Source organism: Macaca nemestrina, chromosome 7, assembly GCF_043159975.1.
Source record: "Macaca nemestrina isolate mMacNem1 chromosome 7, mMacNem.hap1, whole genome shotgun sequence".
NCBI lineage: Eukaryota > Metazoa > Chordata > Mammalia > Primates > Cercopithecidae > Macaca > Macaca nemestrina.
In genome coordinates, this window is record NC_092131.1 from 33,089,836 (window position 1) to 33,113,029 (window position 23,194).

A 23,194-nucleotide genomic window follows, 5' to 3' on the forward strand; every position below is an offset into this window, starting at 1 on the left:
GGGCAATTAGGCAATAAATAAAAGGCATTCAATTGAGAAAGAAAGAAGTAAAAGTATATTTGCAGATGCCATGATCTTATATGTAGAAAACCTTAAGAATCCACTAAAAATCTATTAAAAGTAATAAATGAATTCAGTGGTATTGCAGGATACAAGATGAATAAACAAGAATAAACCCGGTGGCTCAAGCCTGTAATCCCAGCACTTTGGGAGGCCGAGACGGGCGGATCACGAGGTCAGGAGATCGAGACCATCCTGGCTAACACGGTGAAACCCCGTCTCTACTAAGAAATGCAAAAAACTAGCCGGGCGAGGTGGCGGGTGCCTGTAGTCCCAGCTACTCGGGAGGCTGAGGCCGGAGAATGGCGTAAACCCGGGAGGCGGAGCTTGCAGTGAGCTGAGATCCGGCCACTGCACTCCAGCCTGGGCTACAGAGCGAGACTCCGTCTCAAAAAAAAAAAAAAAAAAAAAAAAAAAAAAAAAAAAGAATAAACCATATTTCCATATATTTGCAATAAACAATCCCAAAATGAAATTAAGCCATCAATAATAACTTTACGACAAGGTACTATGTTCACTATTTGGGTGACAGGCTCTTTAGAAACCCAAACTCCACGCCAGGCACGGTGGCTCAAGCCTGTAATCCCAGCACTTTGGGAGGCCGAGATGGGCAGATCATGAGGTCAGGAAATCAAGACCATCCTGGCTAACATGGTGAAACCCCGTCTCTACTAAAAAATACAAAAAACTAGCCAGGCGAGGTGCCGGGCGCCTGTAGTCCCAGCTACTTGGGAGGGTGAGGCAGGAGAATGGCATGAACCCGGGAGGCAGAGCTTGCAGTGAGCTGAGATCTGGCCACTGCACTCCAGCCTGGGCAACAGAGCAAGACTCCGTCTCAAAAAAAAAAAAAAAAAAAAAGAAAAAAAAAAGAACCCCAAACTCCAGCATTACACAAAATACCCATGTAATGAACCTGCACATGTATCCTGAATCCATAATTAAAAAAAAAAATAAATAAATGTGAATGTATTAAACAATCCAATCAAAAGGCAGAGATTGTCAGACTGTATTAAAAAAGATGATCCGTTGTGTCCTAGAGTCAGAAATAGGAATCTGAATTTTGAGAGTGATTAGGGAGTTACCCTTGCAGGGATGGTGAAGAAATGTCAGAAATAAAGGGAACCTGAATGGAAAAAAAAAAAAAAGATCCAACCATAGGCATACTACAGGAGACACACTTTACATTAAAAGACACAAACAGAATGAAAGTAAGGAAATGGTAAAAGATTTATCACGCAAAGAGCAACCACAGGAAAGGTCAAGTAGCTATATATTAATAGCAGGCAAAAAGACTTTAAAACAGGAATCTATTAATTCTGTATATATAGAATGGGAATATCTGGCTGAAATCTCCAGTACCAGTTAATTCAAATGGGAGTCAGTCTAACTACTCTGTAATACAGGACAAATTTAAAAGAATGCACACATTTGGAGGTCACTAGGAAATTAAGCCTAAGCTAATCAAGTCTCCTAATTCTCCCTTTCTATTCCACATACCATAAAACCAAATCCACTTTTCCTCTCTTCAACGTGCAATTAATTGAGGTCTCATGAATATGTTTTAAAATTCAACATGTTTTTTGTCAAATACTTTAGTGATAAATTCTTGAAGATTCTATAGTGTAGGCCATTTATGAGATTATATGGTGATTTAGAGATAGTAAAATGCCTTGAACCTGATATTATTACTACGTTGCAGAAAAGTAAAGAAATTCTTTTCAGGATATTAACAAGATCTCTTATCTTCTGGTTTGCATGAAGATGAATCAACTTCATAGGACTCACTCTCTCAGGTCTGCTCTCCCGGCCCGGTGGTTTCAAAATATCATCCACATTCTTTGATTCAGGCTTCTTCTCGACCCGTGGAGCTGGAGGTGGCTGGTGGCTCAGTGAAGGAGCTGGCAGAGCCATTCGCTCCTCAGGATAAGTCCTACGTTCTCCTAGGATTCCAGCAGTTGAACAAAATTACTATCTGTATAGTAATTATTTTGAAATTCAACTCTCCCCACACATCTCCTAAGGTAATATAATTCAAACCAAGTCCAATGATTTTGGGGCCACTTTTAACTTTAATTAGAGAAAATTTAAGGTAATGTAAAATCTACTGAAGTCAAGAAAATGAGAAGATTTAAGTATGATTTCAGGCAAATAGAATGTTCTGCAAAACACTGAATTCATCCTTGTTTTGGTGTTAAATGTAGGAAAGTTAAGCAACAGGACATGGAAGAATAATAAATGCTTTGCTGGACAGTCCTAAGTTCTGTAACTTCTGCTTTATAGTTTTTTTTTGTTTTGTTTTGTTTTGTTTTGAGACGGAGTCTCGCTGTCGCCCAGGCTGGAGTGCAGTGGCCGGATCTCAGCTCATTGCAAGCTCCGCCTCCCGGGTTCACGCCATTCTCCTGCCTCAGCCTCCCGAGCGGCTGGGACTACAGGTGCCCGCCACCTGGCCTGGCTAGTTTTTTGTATTTTTTAGTAGAGATGGGGTTTCACCGTGTTAGCCAGGATGGTCTCGATCTCCTGACCTCGTGATCCGCCCGTCTCGGCCTCCCAAAGTGCTGGGATTACAGGCTTGAGCCACCGCGCCCGGCCTATAGTTTTAAGAATAAGAGTTATACCATCTTAGGAGAGCGTGTTCCTATAAATAGGTATGAGTTTCTAGTTTAAGTATAAATCATAGCAGTGAAAAACTAAAAGCAACCTAAATACCTAACAATAAGGGTCTTGGTCTTATATTTTATCCACTCAATGGAATGTCACAGGGCCATCAATAAAATAGGTTTACATATCAAAAATGTGTATGGTGCAGTATCAATCAGAACAATCATGATAAACTGTATTATTATACTTCGATTACAACTTCAAAAATATGTCTGTAAAGAATGAGAGGAAATCTACAAAATTATAAGAGCTATAGTATTGTAGGTAGTGAGATTATTAATAATTATGTTTCTACTTTGTTTTAAAAATAAACATGTTTTATTTCATTAATTACATTGCTATTTTTTATGACAATGCCACTAGCTCTAAGAAATCTGTGAATACATTTTACTCTAAAAGCTTAAATCCGGCCGGGCGCGGTGGCTCAAGCCTGTAATCCCAGCACTTTGGGAGGCCGAGACGGGTGGATCACGAGGTCAGGAGATCGAGACCATCCTGGCTAACACAGTGAAACCCCGTCTCTACTAAAAAATACAAAAAACTAGCCGGGCGAGGTGGCGGGCGCCTGTAGTCCCAGCTACTCGGGAGGCTGAGACAGGAGAATGGCGTAGACCCGGGAGGCGGAGCTTGCAGTGAGCTGAGATCCGGCCACCGCACACCAGCCTGGGCGACAGAGCGAGACTCCGTCTCCAAAAAAAAAAAAAAAAAAAAAAAAAAAAAAGCTTAAATCCATAGCATCTCCCATACTTTACATTCTCAACATCCTTGTAGTTAATAAGGCATCACTCTACCTCCAAACATGGATGGTCCTTCATAGACTGGTCGGTCAGACTTCCGGTCATAGGATGGTCTATCAAAACCCCCTCTTCTGGAAGAGGAATGGTCTTTTTTGTCTCGATATGACTGAGCTCTAGAAGGTGTAATAGGAAGTGCTTCAGCAAATAAAACATATTTGGAGGTCTCTGCTTTATAATGCAACAGCATTATCTGCCCAATTTTCTCTATAGGCAGGTACTTCACACAGTCAACGTTTACTTTTTTTTTGAGATGGGGGTGTTACTTTGTCAACCAGGCTGAAATGTAGTGGCATGATCTCGGCTCACTGCAGCCTTGATTTCCAGTGTTCAAGCAATCCTCCAATCTCAGCCTCCTGAGTAGCTGGGACTATGGGCACACACAACCACACCCGGCCAACTTTTGTTATTTTTTGTAGAGATGGGGTTTTGCCATGTTGGCCAGGCTGGTCTCGAACTCCTGAGCTCAAAAGATCCACTTGCCTTGGCCTCCCAAAGTGCTAGGATTACATGTGTGAGCCACTGCACCCGGCCAATATTTACATTTTGACTTCGCTTTTTCATTTAGATTTACTGTATATACATATATCTAAAAAGTTCATGGGAAAGCTGGACATGATGGCTCACGCCTATAATCCCAGCACTTTGGAAGGCCAAGGCAGGTGGATCACTTGAGCTCAGGAGTTTGCGACCAGCCTGGGCAACATGGTGAAACCACATCTTCACCAAAAATACAAAAAAAAAAAAAAAAAAAAAAAATCAGCCAGGCATGGTGGCACATGCCTGCGGCCCCAGGTACTCAGGAGACTGAGGTGGGAAGATCACTTGAGCCCAGGAGGTGGAGGCTACAGTGAGCTGAGACTGCGCCACTGCATTCCAGCCTGGGTGACAGACTGAGAGAGACCCCGTCTCCATACAAAATAGTAATAAATAAATAAATGAATAAATAGTTCATGGGCTTGTCCCCCTTTCCCTTCTCCTTGGCTGGCTGCCAGAATGCCCTTAGGTATAATAATAATAATAACAATAATAAATAAAAAGCTCGGCCGGGCGCGGTGGCTCAAGCCTGTAATCCCAGCACTTTGGGAGGCCGAGACGGGTGGATCACGAGGTCAGGAGATCGAGACCATCCTGGCTAACACGGTGAAACCCCGTCTCTACTAAAAAAAAAAAGAAAATACAAAAAACTAGCCGGGCGAGGTGGCGGGCGCCTGTAGTCCCAGCTACTCGGGAGGCTGAGGCAGGAGAATGGCGGGAACCTGGGAGGCGGAGCTTGCAGTGAGCTGAGATCCGGCCACTGCACTCCAGCCTGGACGACAGAGCAAGACTCTGTCTCAAAAAAAAAAAAAAATAAATAAAAAAAAAATAAAAAAATAAAAAAAATAAATAAAAAGCTCATGAACTGCAAAAATAAATTGCTTGCCCACTGAGTATGACTGCACCTTTATTGACAATACCATTTCCATTCCTTTCTGGCTATCTCCATCTCCCATTTAATTCTCTGGAATTCAAGCTACCAAGTCAAGGACCTACTTTCCTGAAAACTGGTCCAGAATTGTTCTTCCCCCTCCAAATTACATATACACATGCATGAGAAAAAATGTTACTTATTAAATTTTTCTTAAACTTTTACTGTTAAGTATATAGTAATTTGCACATCTAGCAAAGATTGTTTTATAGCATACCTATCATCTCGGGGTCGGCGTTCTCTGTCAAATCGATCCCGGTCATAGTCAATAACACCACGATCCCGGTCTCGATCTCTATGTGTCTCACGATCCCTTTTAAAATCTCGATGATCTGTTATGACATTACTTTGACGATCAAAATAAGGCTCACGATCTCTTTCTCTATCATAACGATCACGTTGGCCTGCATGCTCTATAAAAACAATTAATACAACATAACTATATCCCTCTTATGAAATAAAAGCAGAAAAGTATAAATCTAACTTCAGAGCTGGTATAAATTTTTGCCCTAAATTCAACTTAAGAATCTTTTAGCTATATTAAATGAAGGCTCAGATAATCTCATCAAAAGGAAAATAATGTGGTAATTAGGCCTTAAAATGTTTAAAAATACTGACCTCTCCGGGAATCCTACCTGTCTCAAAAGTTGATCTTTCAGGTAGTGGATCTGGGCGCAGAGTTATTCTTTCTCCATAAGGTATCTGTTCAACTTTATTAGTGGATATATCTGGTAAACAAAATCAGAGATAAAGCACTGTAAGAGTGAAGCTTGAGAAAGCTAAAGCTGAAGCTAACAATTCCTGTAGAATCCCAAATACAAGTTCACTATCACTACTCACCTCGGCCATGGCCATAATCAACAGTCTGTTGCACTGGTGGTGGCTTGGACATTGGTGGCATACCCATAGGCACTGGGCCAGGAGGGGGAATGGAAGAGTGAACAGGTGGGGGTGGTAATACTGGAGCAGATGGAATTGCTGCAGTTTCTGACTTAAATTCTGAATTCAGTCCTTGTTCATCATTTGTATCCCAGAGCCCATAGAAAGAATCTTCATCCCATCGTTCCTGTTCTACAGCTGATGTTTGTGGCTTTATCACTGGAGGAGGAGGAGGTAGAGGGGGAGGAGGTGGAGGTGGTGGTATTGGGACAGGCGGCCTGGTCACAGGAACAGATGATCTTGCTGGTGGAGCAGAGGGTCTTACAATTGAACCTGGTGGTTTGCCCATAGGAGGGGGAGGTCTATAGGACCCTGGAGGCTAGAGAATAGAATAAACAGCTTAGCGAACAAGCATACCACTATGTTTTTACAGATTAGTGGAAATTAAAATCTGGTTCTCAATTTATAAGAAAAAAGTTAACACCTTGGACTCATTCAAAGTTTTGTGCTTCAGAACATACCATCAAAAAAAAAAAAAAAAATTAGGACAAGCCACAGAAAGGGAGAAAACATAGGCAAATCTTATATTTGATAAAGAACTTGAATTCAGAATATACAAAACACTTAAACTCAGTAAGACAAATCATAAAAAAAAAAAAAAAAAAAAAACTATGGCCCAAAGATGTGAATAGATATTTCTCCAAAGAAAATATACAAATGCCCAATGAGCACATGAAAAGATGCTCAACATCATTAGTCACTAGGGAAACGCAAATTAAAATCCCAATGAGATACCATTTTCATACGCACTGGAATGGCTATAATTAATAAGAGAGACAAAAACAAATGATGGCAAGGATATAGGAAAGAAAAACCCTTTTAGATTGCTAGTGGGAATAAATGGCGCCACTATAGAAAATGGTTTGCCAATTTCTCTCAAGAAGCCAAACTTTTTTTTTTTTTTTTTTTTTGAGATGGAATTTCGCTCTTGTTGCCCAGGCTGGAGTGCAATGGCGCAATCTTGGCTCACTGCAACCTCTGCCTCCCAGGTTCAAGCGATTCTCCTGCCTCAGCCTCCTGAGTAACTGAGAGGGCCTGTAGGCACCTGCTACCAGCCCAGCTAATTTTTTGTATTTTTAGTAGAGACGGGGTTTCACTATGTTGGCCAGGCTGGTCTCGAACTCCTGACCTCAGGCAATCCACCCACTTCAGCCTCCCAAAATGCTGGGATTACAGGCATGAGCCACCGTGCCCGGCCAAACATAAATTTATCACATGGCTCAGCAATTTCATTTCTAGGTATCTATCCAAGACAAATAAAAACATATGTCCATCCAAAGACTTGCACACAAATATTCATAGCCATACTATTCAACAACCCTGATGTCCATCAACTGGTGAATGGTTAAACAAAATGTGGTATATTCATGCAACAGGTTACAAATAAAAAGAAATTTAAAAAGCAGTAAAAAGAAATGAAGTACTGAGTCATGTTACAACATGGATAAACTTTGAAAAGAAGATAGACACAAAAGACTACATATTATATAATTCATTTATATGAAATGCCCAGAAAGGCAAATCTATATAGACAGAAAGTGCTGGGACTAGGGTAGGAATGAGGATTAACTAACTATGAACTGGTGCAGTGATCTTACAGGGGTAATGAAAATGTTTTAAACTTTCCATACTTCAAATTAGGGTGGTAGCCACATAAGATTCAAATGTCCCAGGTCAATACCAAAACTACAGAACTTCTGTAGGTGGTGTCCCACCAGTAATTTAAAATTTAAAAAAATAGGCTGGGTGCGGTGGCTCAAGCCTGTAATCCCAGCACTTTGGGAGGCCGAGACGGGCAGATCACGAGGTCAGGAGATCAAGACCATCCTGGCTAACACAGTGAAACCCCGTCTCTACTAAAAAATACAAAAAACTAGCCAGGCGAGGTGGTGGGCGCCTGTAGTCCTAGCTACTCGGGAGGCTGAGGCAGAAGAATGGCGTAAACCCGGGAGGCGGAGCTTGCATTGAGCTGAGATCCGGCCACTGCACTCCAGCCTGGGTGACAGAGCGTGATTCCGTCTCAAAAAAAAAAAAAACAAAAACAAAAACCCTCCATGAATTATTCTGATTTATACCCCTTGGTTAAGAACTATCTTCCTACTCTCAGTGTGCAGGAAGGAGAGAAATGAATAAATAAATAAGAACTATCTTCCTACTGTAGAGACCTATCTCCTCCACAAAAACAGTAAATTTTCAGTGAGAGAAATCCTAGATAGCCTCCACACTTCTGTTCCTTTCAGTTATCTGGTTGATAATAGTAGTCTGTGGTAAAGCTGAGATGAACAGAGAACATGAGTTCTATGAAACAACAAAATAAACTAAATGAACATCTAGTAATCTAAGGAGTGCCACTGTTGTGTGCCCTGCTTACATTTGTTTTCCCAAAGCATCACCAGGTGCCATCAGAAATGTTTATGACAGAGATGGCGGGACTTCTTAGCAGATAGGTCCTAACCACTCAATACTGAAACCCAGTTGCCACATACATTTTATTTTTATTCTTTCTTTGGTAAAGATTGGGTCTTGCTATGTTGCCCAGGCTGGTCTTGAACTCCAGACCTCAAGTAATCTTGCCTCAGCCTCCCAAAGCGCTGGGATTACAGGCGTGAGCCACCATGCCTAGTCTCTATTTTAATCTTCGTAAGCGTGATTCAAACACTTACTTCCCATTTCTTAGTTCACTGTGTCTGGCTGGTTTGGTTTTTTGTTTTGTTTTGGTTTTTGTTTTTTTGTTTTGGTTTTTTACTTCTCTGTTATTCTAGGATGTTTTCTCTTTATTGACAGCTATTTTAGACCCTGGAGAACTCACAATATACATTATTTATATATTTGCCCATATATAGGCAGTACTTTAAAAATAAACCTTCTGAATAATAAAATGGAGTTGACTAATATGGAAGGAACATTACTGACTGGAGGTAACTACTGGCTACAGTTAAATACAAATGGCTATTACCTAAAGGTAAACTTTTAATTAAAGTATGGCATGGTAAACTTTAAGAAAATGCCAATACAGGATGAAGCTATTCTGTCTGGGCATATCTATCAAGACAAGTTTTAAATATCTTAAGATCTCATAGAAGTATACTTATAAATTTTTTTAAAGTGCTTTCTCCATTCTATATAGTGAGTAAAAGATACATTTTTTAAAAGAATTGTTGATATGAGAAAGGGTTAATATTTATATTATATTAAGGATAATGAGTTAATTTAAAAAAAAAACCTGACTCGGCCGGGCGCGGTGGCTCACGCCTGTAATCCCAGCACTTTGGGAGGCCAAGGCAGGCGGATCACAAGGTCAGGAGATCGAGACCACGGTGAAACCCCGTCTCTACTAAAAATACAAAAAATTAGCCGGGCGCGGTTGTGGGCGCCTGTAGTCCCAGCTACTCGGGAGGCTGAGGCAGGAGAATGGCGTGACCCCGGGAGGCGGAGCTTGCAGTGAGCCGAGATTGCGCCACTGCACTCCAGCCTGGGCGACAGAGCGAGACTCCGTCTCAAAAAAAAAAAAAAAAAAAAAAAACCTGACTCAAACAGATAAATGGGTGAAGGACACTAACAGAATTTCTGTAAGAGGAAAGTATAATTAACAAATATGGGAAAATATTCATGTTCACTAGTAATCAAAAATGCTGTATTAAAATTATTAAATATACCAAAAATATGAAGTAGCTAATGCTTACGACGCTATAGTATAGATGTTATGCAACTATTTTTTTTCATTTATTTATATGGTTTTTGAGACAGAGTCTCACTCTTGTTGCCCAGGCTGGAGTATAGTGGCGCTATCTGCAACCTCCGCCTCTCAGGTTCAAGCAATTCTCCTGCCTCAGTCTCCTTAGTAGCTGGGATTACAGGCGCACACCACCATGCCTGGCTAATTTTTGTATTCTTAGTAGAGACAAGGTTTCACCATGTTGGTCAAGCTGATCTTGAACTCCTGACCTCAGGTGATGCACCTAAGACAGAGTCTCCCAGGTTCAAGTGATTCTCCTGCCTCAGTCTCATGAGTAACTAGGATTATAGGCACATGCCACCAAGCCTGGCTAATTTTTGTATTTTTAGTAGAGACAGGGTTTCACCATGTTGGCCAGGCTGGTCTCGAACTCCAGACCTCATGTGATCCACCTGCCTCAGCTTCCCAAAGTGCTGGCATTGCAGGTATGACCCACTGCGCATGGCCATTATACAACTATTATAGACAGCTGTTTGGCTATGTGACAGGAATCATTTAAAAAGTATGCTTATTCTGGGCCAGGTGTGGTGGCTCATGCCTGTAATCCTAGCACTTTGGGAGGCTGAGGCAGGTGGATCACCTGAGGTCAGGAGTTTGAAACACGCCTAGCCAACATGGTGAAACCCTGCCTCTATTAAAAATACAAAAAATTTAGCCAGGTGTGGTGGCGGGCACCTGTAATCCCAGCTACTCAAGAGGCTGAGGCAGGAGAATCACTTGAACCTAGGAGGTAGATATTGCAGTGAGCTGAGATTGCGCCACTGTACTCCAGCCTGGGTGACAGACTACACTCGGTTTAAAAAAAAAAAAGTATGCTTTTTCTTTGACCAAAGTATACCACTTTGGGACTTTAAAACCACTGTTGGCTGGGTGCAGGGGCTCATACCTGTAATCCCAGCACTTTGGGAGGCCAAGGTGTGAGGATCACTTAAGTCCAGGAGTTTGAGACCAGCCTGGGCAACAATGCGAGACACTGTCCCTACTAACAAATTTTTTTTTGTTAATTAGCCAGGCGTAGTGGTGTGTGCCTGTAGTCCCAGTTACTCAGGAAGCTGAGGTGGGAGAGTCACTTGAGCCCAGGAGTTTGAGGCTCCAGTGAGCTATGACTGTACCACTGTATTCTAGCATCCCAGGCAACAGAGCAAAAAAAAAAAAAAAAAAAAAAGAGAGACAAAACAAAAACATAAAACTTACTTCTAAGAAGTTATCTGCTGGGTGCAGTGGCTCATGCCTATAATCCCAGTACTTTCGGAGGCCGAGGCAGGTGGATTACCTGAGGTCAGGAGTTCAAGACCAGCCTGGCCAATTGGTAAATCCCTGTCTCTACTAAAATTACAAAAAATTTAGCCGGGCGTGGTGGCAGGCGCCAGTAATCCCAGCTACTTGGAAGCCAGGGCAGGAGAATCGCTTGAACCCAGGAGACGGAGGTTTCAGTGAGCTGAAATCATGCCACTGCACTCCAGCCTGGGCAACAGAGTGAGACTCCATCTCAAAAAAAAAAAGAAAAGAAAAGGAGTTATCTAAAATAAGAACCCAATAGGGTAATATTAAGAGAACAGTGGAAGATTAGAAACAAATTCAAACAGAAATTGAATTAATTCAATAAATTATTATAAATCAAAAAATAATACAGCATATAACAATATGGAAAGATGATTATGATTTGTTAAGCAAATAAAGCAGAAATGTGTATGTACAATCTGGCGTTTCTACTATTTACTAAGACATGCAAAGATGAAAGATATAGTTCTTATCTTATGGACTCAATTTAGAAGGAAAGACAGACAAGAAAACAGACAATCAAAATTCAACATGATAAAGATGACAATAGAGACTAGTACAAGATGTTACAGGGTATGTATGAGGGTAACTGCCTTACATAGGTGGAAGAAAAGATACTAGAGCTGAGTTCTAAAAGATAAACAAGCATTAGTCAGTTGCAGGAGGGGATGGGAAGGCAAAGAAAAGACTCTAGGCTTAGAGAACAACATGCATACGCAAAGGAATGAAGAAGTAAAAGAATCTAGCATAGCCACAAAATTGTTAACTAGCTCTATGTGGAGGGAAAATGAAGCATCAGAGAGTGGAGTAGCAAGCAATGGTCAGCAGAGGTCAGGCCAGCTTAGGAAGAACAAGAAAGTCATGCAAGAGATTCTAAATTTCATCCTGAAGGCATGGGAGAACACTGAAGAGTTTTAAAGCCAGGTAGCCACATGGTGAGATTTGTTTTAGAATGTCCATCTGGCCATAAATCACATCAATGCTGCCTGAAGTGGAGTGTAGGGGTAGTCCCAACTACAAAAGGGCATGAACTTTTTAGGGTGATGACAACTTTTTTTTTTTTTTTGAGATGGAGTTTTGCTCGTTGCCCAAGCTGGAGTGCAATGGCGCGATGTCGGCTCACTGCAACCTCCACCTCCCGAGTTCAAGTGATTCTCCTGTCTTGGCCTCCCGAGTAGATGGGATTACAGGCATGCACCACCGCACCCGGCTAATTTTGTATTTTTAGTAGAGCCAGGGTTTCTCCATGTTGGTCAGGCTGGTTTCAAACTCCCGACCTCAGGTGATCCACCTGCCTTGGCCTCCCAAAGTGCTGGGATTACAGGTGTGAGCCACCGCACTTGGCCGAGAATTTTTTTATCTTTGGGTATACATCTGTCAAAAACTCGAACTATAGGCTTAAAATGGGTATAATTATACTTGAGAATTTGATTCAAAGGAGGTAAAATCAATCAGCAGAATGGTTATGGCAGGGTAGGACATGGGCAAGATGGAGGGCTGATTTTCAGGTTTCAAGTTAGCGTGACTAGGTGATAATGAGAAAAAAGACAATTTAATGGGGTATAATGAGCCCCATTTTGAACATGCTGCATTTGACAGGAGTCACATTCACAGACAGAAACCCTGCAGACAGGTAGATGCATACAAAGATCAAGAGATCCAGTCTGGGGAGTCAACAACACTATGGTGGTTGCTGATGTCAACAACTATGTCTTACTGTTAAGTATTAGACCAGGATGGAAGGGAACACTGAGAAATGAAAAGTGTTAATTTGATGAAATGGTTCAGTAGAGGTTCAGTAGAGCTCTTTTCTCCATTATGCTGTCATAAAACTACTTGCAAGATAACATTTAAAACATTTGAAAAGCCCATTACTGGTTTAAAGGTAAAATAACAAAAACAAAAGGAGTTCTGGCATGCTCTTGGGAAAAAAAAGGAGAACTTAATTACTCAAGTCTTTAACATAAACACCCCTTTTCATACTGCCTGAACAGTTCTGAATGTACTGGGCGATGGTATTTCCCCATCTGAAGGACTAGTAGCCTGAAGAGGTAGGAAGCATCAGGAGGCCCACATCCAGCTCTGCCTAGATGGAAAACAGGACTTTTTTTTTTTTTTTGGGTAGAGATGGGGGTCTCACCATCTTGCGCAGGCTGGTGTCAAACTCCTGGGCTCAAGCAATCCTCTTGCCTTAGCCTCCCAAAGTGCTAGAATTACAGGTGTAAGCCACTATGTCCAGCCAACAGGACTATTTTAACATAAAAAATTATTAGCAAAATTCTACCATTTTGTGAACAGAAGCTATGTAGTTCAGGTGTACTTGGTATACTTATCAAAATCTGGGGAAAAGGAGCATCTCTGCCACACTTTTGAACATGCTTTTAAGGTGTTCAAAGTTCAATTACCATAAACTTTTAAGTTTCCAAAATTTACATTTTATAGAGGAAACTTGTATTTATTCAATTTTTTAAAAAATCAAACATAGAAACATACAAAGTAGAAACCATTTCATTTTCTGAGCACACATTCTCCCATACCGGATACATTCCAGGTCTTGAAGATGTATTCTGCAATCTTGATTCCTGAGGTGGTAGATGGTCAGCCATCTGTGGCTCAGACCCAAAGTCTTTCATCTTTTGAAGCTGTTCTTTCTGTTCCCTGCAAACAAATAAAATTGACATAGTCCATAAAGCATGCTTATTCCATTCCTAAGTGACTACAATTAATATTTAATTAAAAAGAAGAGACCTAAAAAACCTTGTCCTAAAATTCTCTGCAGTGGCCATACACTGGGCAGCTCTGGGATTACCCTCTTTTGCTTTTATGTAGCTAACTCATCAGTCATTCAAGACATATAAATAATTAATTATAAATTATTGAAGATACTCGAGAACAGATTCCACAACTTGCCTCAGTAGTTTTCTACTATCTCATCTACTTGTTTTGTTTTTCTTTAATCCAACCAAAAGCTCTCCTGCTTTTTATTTATTTATTTTTTTTGAGACGAGTCTAGCTCTGTCGCCTGGGCTGGAGTGCAATGGCACGATCGCGGCTCACTGCAAGCTCCACCTCCCAGGTTCAAGTGATTCTCCTGCCTCAGCCTCCCGAGTAGCTGGGACTACAGGCACACATCACCGCGCCTGGCTAATTTTTTACATATTTTTAGTAGAGACGGGGTTTTACCATATTGGCCAGGCTGGTCTCAAACTCCTGGCCTCGTGACCCGCCTGCCTCAGCCTCCCAAAGTGCTGGGATTACAGGTGTGAGCCACCACGCCCGGCTTATTTTTTTTCAACTCTTTAGACCAGAGGTTGCAAAATGGTGGCCCATGGGCCAAATATGGCCTAAAAATGTTTTTAAAAGGTGGTTTTCACATCAGTTTTTAAAATTTGAATTAGCTGTCATATTTACAAAGCAAAATATTTCATATACAAATTCAAATCTTAAAGAGATATGGTAACACTAGGCCTACGTTCCCACATGCCAACAATCAGCCGAGTGCAGCAGAAGCTGCCCATGTTAGATGAAATAACCTGTCACAATCTTCACCACACTCTACAGAGTTATACTTGGCCCACTTTCACTCATTTTTGTTATCTGATTCTTGAGGACATTTTAATTTATGGCCCCTGCTGTAGATGGTGAGAACAATTGTCAGTCTATACCTTTAAAAACAACATTTCATATTCCTGAAGATAATTACGTAACCCTTCAGTTTTTTATTTAAATTTCTGATGAAAATACTTTTACTTTTCTTCACAATGCCTACCTTAAACATGGGTAAAATTCACTACAACTTTTTAAGACCTTTTATAATTTTCTCCCTACATTAAAGTAAGTGACCCAAATGAGGGTTCACAAACAAGGGACCACAAAGTAAGGGTCAAGTATGTAAGATTATTTACTGCTCACATAAATCCCATCATCACATCCCTTACGATACTCCTTATGACTTTACACTGACACAACATAAACTACTTGTATTTGGCTATGACCACATTATCCATCACTCCCTATATATTGTTTAATTATGTTCATGTTGCCTAGAAAGCTTTAAAAAAAGGATGACACAGCAGCAGCACCTTTTGTCCAGCATTGCCATGCAAAGCAATAATGAATTAAAAAGAAATTTCAAAAGGAAAAAGAAAGAAACTTTGGCAGCTTAACATCACCAATCAGCTTGGTATGCTCCATAAACAACACAGATTTTAGAGTTTTAGACAGATTGAGTTCAAAGGCCAGGTTTGCCACTTACTAGCCAAGTGAACTTAACCTCTTTGAACTTTAGGGTCATTTGTGAAGTGGGGATAATACTACCTTATCTTTGCAGGCCTTTGAGATAGACAGACTGACATAATATATACACTCAATTATTAGCAAGTGCCCAGTTACATGGTAGGTGTTAAATTAAAATTGAAGGTATCTATAACTTAAAAGTGAATAGTGTAGTAGCTAAATACTCTATAGCATGCTTTCCACATTTTCTTCATGAGTAATCTGGAAAAAATAAACCTCTCAGCTATAGACCACACAAACCTGCCGTACCTGGTCTTTCATCATTACCTTTTCTTCACCATATTTTTCTTTCCTAGTTCTAAAGTTTAAGTTATAATTTATTGGTAAGATCCACAACTGTAAACCAGAATTGAAAAATGGAAGAAATATGATACATTGGAATCTATCAAAACCTAATCATTAATTGACTTTCTCAAAAAAATTGCTTTAAAAAAGCTTGCAATCTGTCACTGACTTCTAAATTCCTATCCCAAGATACAGTTGGTTTAAGGATTAAATGAGTTATTATATACAACACACTTAGTACAGTTCCTGGCCCAGAGTAAGCATGCAGTAAATGTTAGCTTTTGTTATTAATGTTACTACAGGAAAAGAGGAAAATTATGTAGATACCTATACATAGTTGATTGTAAGTCAAGAAATCCTATATTCCATTTCACAAAGAAAACATTTGGTTATGTAGAAACAAGTAACATCCTCAAGGAGAAATATCTGCTTTTAGTTATAATGAAAGATAAAACATCCCCAAAAGAAAGCATCAATAGTTAAACAAATCTGAGGATGCTCCTAAGCAAACCATTCTTAGCTTCAACAAAGAAAAATACAGCACTTTCCAAAGTTATACCAATGATTAGTGAATAGAAAGTCTATTAGATCTAATACCAAAGAACAAACTGCTTACTGGAAAAAATGAAGGTTACACATGAACCCTGTGAAATCCAGAGCACTGAAAAGTTGAAGTTTGACACTTGAAACATGCACAGGCATGGCATGCCAGCAACACATCTACAAAGGCCAAGAGAGCAGTCAATTTTCACATCTTAGGGCATAAGTTTATCATTAACACAGTTCCTAAATACCCATCCTAACCCTAAAACAGCACTGAATGACCAGAAATATAAATTAAAAGTATGTGACAAGAACTTGAAGTAAAATGATTCCATTCAAATATATATCACTTTAAAAAGAGCAGTCTGAATGTGGTTTTTATTAAAAGAAATGATCTGAAGGAGTCAACTTACCGAAGCATTTTCAGTTCTTGTGCAGCTTTCAAAATGATTTCATGCTGCCTCTGACTGAGAACCATTACCCCTCCAAGGCCTTGGTCAGAGTCTAAGCTTGCATCGGACCCCATCATTTCTGAGGAATGATGTGAGGAGGACATATGTTCCGCCATGGGGGAATGTCTATCCACATCAGATGGGTACCATCTGTCTGACAACCGTTCTCTTTCCCAGTCCATTCTGTCAGGAACATAATCTCGCTTTTCCCGCCATGTATCTCCTCTTTCTGGATACTCTCGAATCCTCAACTCACCCCTATCACGGAAATCTCGATCATACCCATGGTCTCGATTTCTTTCTTCTCTCCATCTATCATCCCGATATCTATCCAAAGGTGGAAGAGGTGGGAGGGGCGGTAAAGGTGGAAGAGATGGAATATCCCGTTCACGAAACTGTGATTCTTGTTCATCCAGTGGTCTCCCATAATCTCTGTCCCACTCATTATCCAAATTTCTATCATACATATCCATGGGTCTTCCAATCCGATCCACATCCCTGTCCATGTCCCTGTCCATTTCCCTATTGTAGTCCTCATCCATATCCTGGTCTCTCTCCCAATCATCCCACCAAGGGCCTCGCCTATCTCCATCATGAGACCGAGATGGTGGTGCCGAGAACCTGTCCTCTCTGTTATAGAGCTCTAGTGTATCATCTTGATAGTCACGTTCACATTCTCTCCAGTATCTCTCTCTATCCCAGTCATCGAGTCTTTCTCGTTCCATTGGAGCATTTCTACCATCTAATGGAAACTCTTCATGCCCTCGCTCTTCTCCATGGTTCCATGGAGCCCTAGGAGGCTCATCTCGGTGATATGGATACATTTTTTCCCCACCATCTCCTGGTTCTGGTCTGAATGGACCTCTATCACGACCAAACTCTGATCTTCCCAGTCCCCTTTCTCGACTGCCAGGCCCTCGAGGTGGTCCTCTCTCCCTGCTCCCAGCTCTTCGGGGTGGTACTCTCTCTCTACTCCCAGCCCTTCGAAGAGGTCCTCTCTCCTGACTGCCAGCCCTCCGAGGTGGTCCCCTTTCTCGACTGCCAGCTCCACCCCTGTCCTGGCTCCCTTGCAGACCACCTGGCACTTTCTCCCGACTGCTTCCAGGTCTCACCAACCCTCTGTCCCGGCTACCTTCTCCTCTGTTCATCTTCTCTCTACTGTCTTCTCTTCTACCCATCATCTTATCCCGAAAGTCTTCTTGCTTGACCAATCCTGGGCCTCGACTGATTGCCTGGCCGCGACCTCTGTTTACTAGACCTTTATCCCGTGTGTCTTCTATTCTGCTTTGCCCAGGACCTCTGTAAGATGAGCTACTGCCTCTATTGCCTTCTAATCTATTATCTCTATTATCTGGCCGAGGCAGGCCTTTATCTTGGTTGTTTTCTGAATGGGGTAGACCAATACCCATAGGTTTAAAATCATTATCTGCTGTTAATGATGATGTTGCTACTGCTGCTGCTCCCTCCATCCCCCCTGTTTTTGAAGGAAAAGCAGATTGAGCAGGTACAGGCTTATTTGCAAGGGGTACAGGCTGAGTAACAGCTTGGGCTTTGTCGATTTGAGTCTCCATATTTTGAGCATTCTGGTCCCAATCAGAAGGCTCTACGGGCCCTTCCGAGACTTCGCTTTTAGGTGGCTCCTGTTGAGAGTCGCTTAGATTCTCATTTGACTGAGCCGCCTTGACATCCTTTACATCTGCAGCAATGGAAAATGCAGCTGATTGCATTTTAAAATTCTTCTGCTGGTTACTACTGGTGTCTGCTAATGGTTCTTTGTTTCCTGAAAGAGGTTCTGCTTGTGACTTAGGTTGCTGCTGATGTTGCTGTCCAAAAGTTGGTTTGGGGCCTTTCCATTGTGGTCCACTCTGTCGAGGACTTAGGGATGTACTGGGGGTAATATAAAATTGAGATGCTGGCCCCCGGGGAATCATTCCCCATTTGCTTTTAGTGCCCTCTGCTGGGTGACCTTCATATCTGGGTCTTGGCCCATCGGGGCGATTTCCTTCAAAACGAGGCCCTTTGGGTCTCGGTCCTTCACACCTTGACCCTAAATCCTCAAATCTTCGAGGACCATCAAATCTACAAGTAAAACAAAAGATATTACTCAAGACAGTAAAGCAGAAAAAAAAATTCTCCATGTAAGAATATTTAAGGCACTCTTGCCTTAGAATTTGTTTACAACAATGACTCTTTTCAGTCATTAAATAAATCCTGAGTCACCAATATCTTTGAACCAGTATGTTAAGGTGGCAGTGCTCAGAAGGTCTTAGGACAGGTGTTGGAAATCATGTCAGTATTATCTAATTTACTTCAACACATCTCCTGCAGCAAGTCACTGATACACTGAACAGTTAAAAAACAATTACAGGCCAGGCACAGTGGTTCACACTTGTAATCCCAGCACTTTGGGAGGCAGAGACAGCCGGATCACCTGAGATCAGGAGTTCGAGACTAGCCTGGCCAACATGGTGAAACCCTGTCTCTACTTAAAAAAAAAAAAAAAAAAAAAATTTAGCCAGGTGTGGTGGCAGGTGCCTATAATCCCAGATACTTCGGAGGCTGAGGCAGGAGAATCACTTGAACCTAGTAGGCAGAGGTTGCAGTGAGCTGAGATCACACTATTGCACTCTAGCCTGGGTGACAAGAGTGAGACTCCATCTTAAAAAAAAAAAAAAAAAAAAAAAGCAATTATAAATATTAGGAGACAGGAAAGGCTACTCATTTTAAAGAGAAAAAAATTAACAAATACCATAACTGAGCACTTCTGGAATTAAATTGTAACTAAAAACTAAATATGAAAAGACAAACAAGAAAATACAGGATGATTATATTGTTAGAGCTGGCACTAACATTTCAATAAAAAAAAAGTTAAAAAAAAAAAAAAAAAAAAAAAGAAAAGAAACAGCAACCCTATCTTAAGAGTAGGCTCTGACATTTTAAAAAGTCTGCACAGTTATTTTTGCTATGAACCCACTTTCTTATCCAGTAAAGAGATAACACATCCCCTATCTGTCAGGCATTACATTACATCCAAGAGATACAAGAATAAAATGTCATCTGTGCCCTCAAAGAGTTTACAACCAAATATAAAGATAATCTAAGTGTAAATAAATATCAAGAGGTGTAATGTCTCAAGTCTATGTGTATACAATAAGGACAACAGAATTGGAGAGGCTTATGTTGAGTCTTGAAAGACAAATTCTCTGAAATAAAGCTGACAGAATGAGCTGGAGATGACGAAAGTATGTGGCAAGGGCACCTCAAGCTAAGGAAACACGATGAGGAAAGGCAGAGAAACACGTATCAGCAGAGCATGTTTGGAAGTGCAAATAGTTTAGCATGGCTAATGCAAAGGGGAAACAGAGTCAAGAGAGCTGATAAAGAGGGAAGTGTGGAAAAGCAGCACACTAAAAAATAAAATAAAGGAGTAAGCAAGGATCACTCTCCAGAAGACTGTGTATGCCTCATGTGGCAGAGACTACTGGTGGTCTTCCAATACCCATTCCCCACTTATCTACAATAACAGGCCTCCTGTTTTCAGCTAGACACAAGGCTCCCCACACAAGAGACTCTCTTTCTCAATATCTCTTGCAGCTAGAACTGAGAGCCAAGTTTTGGCCAAGGAGCTGAGAGTGAAAATGATTTGCACATCCTCTGGGTTGTCCCCTTAAAGGAAAGAGCACATCCTCCTCTTCACGATTTCCTTTTTCATGCTGGTTATGACATGGTGGTGAAATATCCAGGACCAGGTAAATCAGAAGGAACTGGATTCCTGAGCCATCATCTAAGTCCTAAGAGAGAATAAACTTCTAACTTGTTAAAGCCATCTGACTTGGATCTCGATTATAACAGACAAATTAATTCGGCTGGTTAAGGAGGTTTGGTGTCACCTTATAAGCACTTAGAGCCACTAAATATAGTCTGATTTTAAAAAGATTGCTTTAGCAGAAAAACAGTAGACAGAAACAAAAAGTTTAAAGATTATCTCTACAATTTGGATAAGTGAAGGTGATGCCTAGCCTAAGGCAATGACTGATATGAGAATGCAGAGGAGGGGATAAAAGTGAGAGATGTAAAATAAGGTAGAATTGGTAAGATTTTGTCACCAGTAGAAATAAAATGATAGTGGTAAGAGAAGAATTTTTTTTTTTTTTTTTTGGAGACGGAGTCTCGCTCTGTCGCCCAGGCTGGAGTGCAGTGGCCGGATCTCAGCTCACTGCAAGCTCCGCCTCCCGGGTCTACGCCATTCTCCTGCCTCAGCCTCCCGAGTAGCTGGGACTACAGGCGCCCGCCACCTCGCCCGGCTAGTTTTTTGTATTTTTTAGTAGAGATGGGGTTTCACTGTGTTAGCCAGGATGGTCTCGATCTCCTGACCTCGTGATCCGCCCGTCTCGGCCTCCCAAAGTGCTGGGATAACAGGCTTGAGCCACCGCGCCCGGCCAAGAGAAGAATTTAAGATGATTCCAAGGTTTCTGGCTTAGATGACTGAGTAGTAGACAGCGATGCCTTTCATGCCTTTAATGAGTGCTAGGAGGCTTTTTCTTTCATTTCTTTGGGAAATCAATGAAGACTAATAAATTCAGTGTTGGCAAAATATTTATTTCCTATTCCTGTGACTTTAGGCTTTGTTGTTCTAAAAGTCTAGTTTCAGAGAGATGAATACTTCCACTAGGGGACACAACAAATGATTCCACTAACCTGAAGTTGAGACCCCAACTTTATTCGGAAGTTTCAAATCAAGAGGCAATGGAGACAGGGTTACTGTATTCACTGGGGATGATTGATCCTAACTTTCAAGGGGAATTTGGGTTACTACCACACAATACAGGTGAAGTAGAGTACGTCCGAAATGCAAGAGATCCTCTAGGACATCTCTTAGTATTTCCCATGTACTGAGATTCAAGTCTATGGAAAATTGCAAAGGGTATTGTAGAACTGCAAATAGCAGAACTAATTCAGAAAGAACCTGCTAATAGCCCATATCTTTCAAGAATGAAAGCCTGGGTCACCCCATCAGATAAGGAATCAGGACCGGCTGAGGTACTTACTTAGAGCAAAGGGAATATGGAATGAGTAGTGGAAGAACATATATACCAGCTATGACCACATGACCATTGCAGAAATACAGACTACAATAGTTACAAGTATTTCTTGCTTGATATATATGTGTTTAAATATGTATGTGTGTTTGTGTGTGTGTGTGTATTAACCAAATATTTTTTGGTTCATTTGTTTTTCTTTCTTATTATCTAACATAATATGTGTTAATAGTTAACTTTATTATTTCAGTATTTAAGTTACAGAACATGAAAGAGGGAATGTGAGTCAGGTAGGAGAAGGATGAACTAATATTATCCTAAAGACAAAGAAAAAGACTTTTTGTGCTCTTCTGGGGAAAGAGTTAAAATGTTTTTGGTTGTCCAGGAATAAATGCCTCATGTTGGGTGTGAAAATCTCCCTGTGACCCAATTTAATCAGAAACATATGGGAAAGGCGGCCACGCACACTGGCTCACGCCTGTAATTCTAGCACTTTGGGAAGCGGAGGCGAGTGGATCACTGGAGGTCAGGAGTTTGAGACCAGCCTGGCCAATATGGTGAAACCCTGTCTCTACTAATAGAAAACTTAAGCTGGGCATGGTGGTGTGCGCCTCTAATCCCAGCTACTCAGGAGGCAGAGGCAGGAGAATCACTTGAACCCAAGAGGTGGAGAATTCAGTGAGCCGAGGCCATTGCACTCCAGACAGGGTGACAGCGTGAGACTTCGTCTCAAAAAAAAAAAAAAAAAAAAAAAAAGAGAGACAGAGAGAGAGGGGGACAGAGAGAGAGGGAATTTTGGGAAATGTAGTTCAGCCTAGCCAAGTTGACCTTTTACAAACCCATTGCAAGGAACTTAAAAATACACAAATCCATAATAAACAGAGAGAGGGGGTAATCAGAAGATGAGAATCTTGTCTGTAAATTCTGAAAGACAAAGAACAAATAAGAGCGGTAACTTACAGAGGAGGAAGAAGTCAGTTTAGAGTACTGATGGCAGAAGGGGATAAAATCAAAAGGAGGTGGGCTTGCCCAGAGAACATCAAAGAGGGTCAGGATTCTCAGACACTAGGGGGTGCTAGGGAAGGAAAGGAGTAAAACTTGGGGCTAAAAATATGTAAATCTACATTCAGAACCATCAACCAGCCTTTCCTTAGGCTGAATGTCTCTTAAATCCTTGAATTTGAGAGTCCCCTAGGAGTAGTGACAGTTCCTTACCCTATTCACATAAAGCAGAAACGTGACAGGTAACAAACCCCTCCCATACACAGAGCTCCCAATCAGTCTGTCAGTGTCTTCCATGCTTAAACATAAATAGACAGCCAAGGATTGCTAGATATTTGAGGAACACGTCCAAAATGAAAGAAAAACTAAAGATAAATAGGATCTGAATTTGGAGAAAATAGAATGCAAAAAGCAGAAAAGAACTTTCAACTCAAATTGTTATCCTCAGAGAGATTCTTAAAGAGACTGTATCTATAAATCAAAAACAATGTGCTATTTATAAAAAAGATCAACACCAAAAGAACCACAGAAAAAAATTTTCCAATTCTCAAAATAAAAGATACAATAAAAGGATTAGAAGTTAAAGTATCTCAGGAAATATAACAAAATGTAAGATAAAAGACACAAAGATAATCCAACAG

General features: G+C 41.0%; 1 protein-coding gene across 3 annotated transcripts in view; it reads right to left on the reverse strand.

Annotated features, from left to right (window-relative positions):
* LOC105495818 (YLP motif containing 1) overlaps window positions 1–23,194 on the reverse strand; it is an 80,914-nt gene that overhangs the window by 28,270 nt on the left and 29,450 nt on the right. For all 3 annotated transcript variants that reach the window (XR_011625726.1, XM_071099841.1, XM_071099842.1), the window contains exons 5-11: window positions 16,474–18,591; window positions 13,474–13,594; window positions 5,821–6,238; window positions 5,616–5,708; window positions 5,198–5,393; window positions 3,510–3,628; window positions 1,846–2,000 (exon numbers count right to left, since the gene is read on the reverse strand). Coding sequence is in view for 2 of the 3 variants with exons in the window: in XM_071099841.1 (XP_070955942.1) it covers window positions 1,846–2,000; window positions 3,510–3,628; window positions 5,198–5,393; window positions 5,616–5,708; window positions 5,821–6,238; window positions 13,474–13,594; window positions 16,474–18,591 (3,220 nt within the window). In the remaining variant the exon portion in view is untranslated. The remainder of the gene's footprint in view (window positions 1–1,845; window positions 2,001–3,509; window positions 3,629–5,197; window positions 5,394–5,615; window positions 5,709–5,820; window positions 6,239–13,473; window positions 13,595–16,473; window positions 18,592–23,194) is intronic.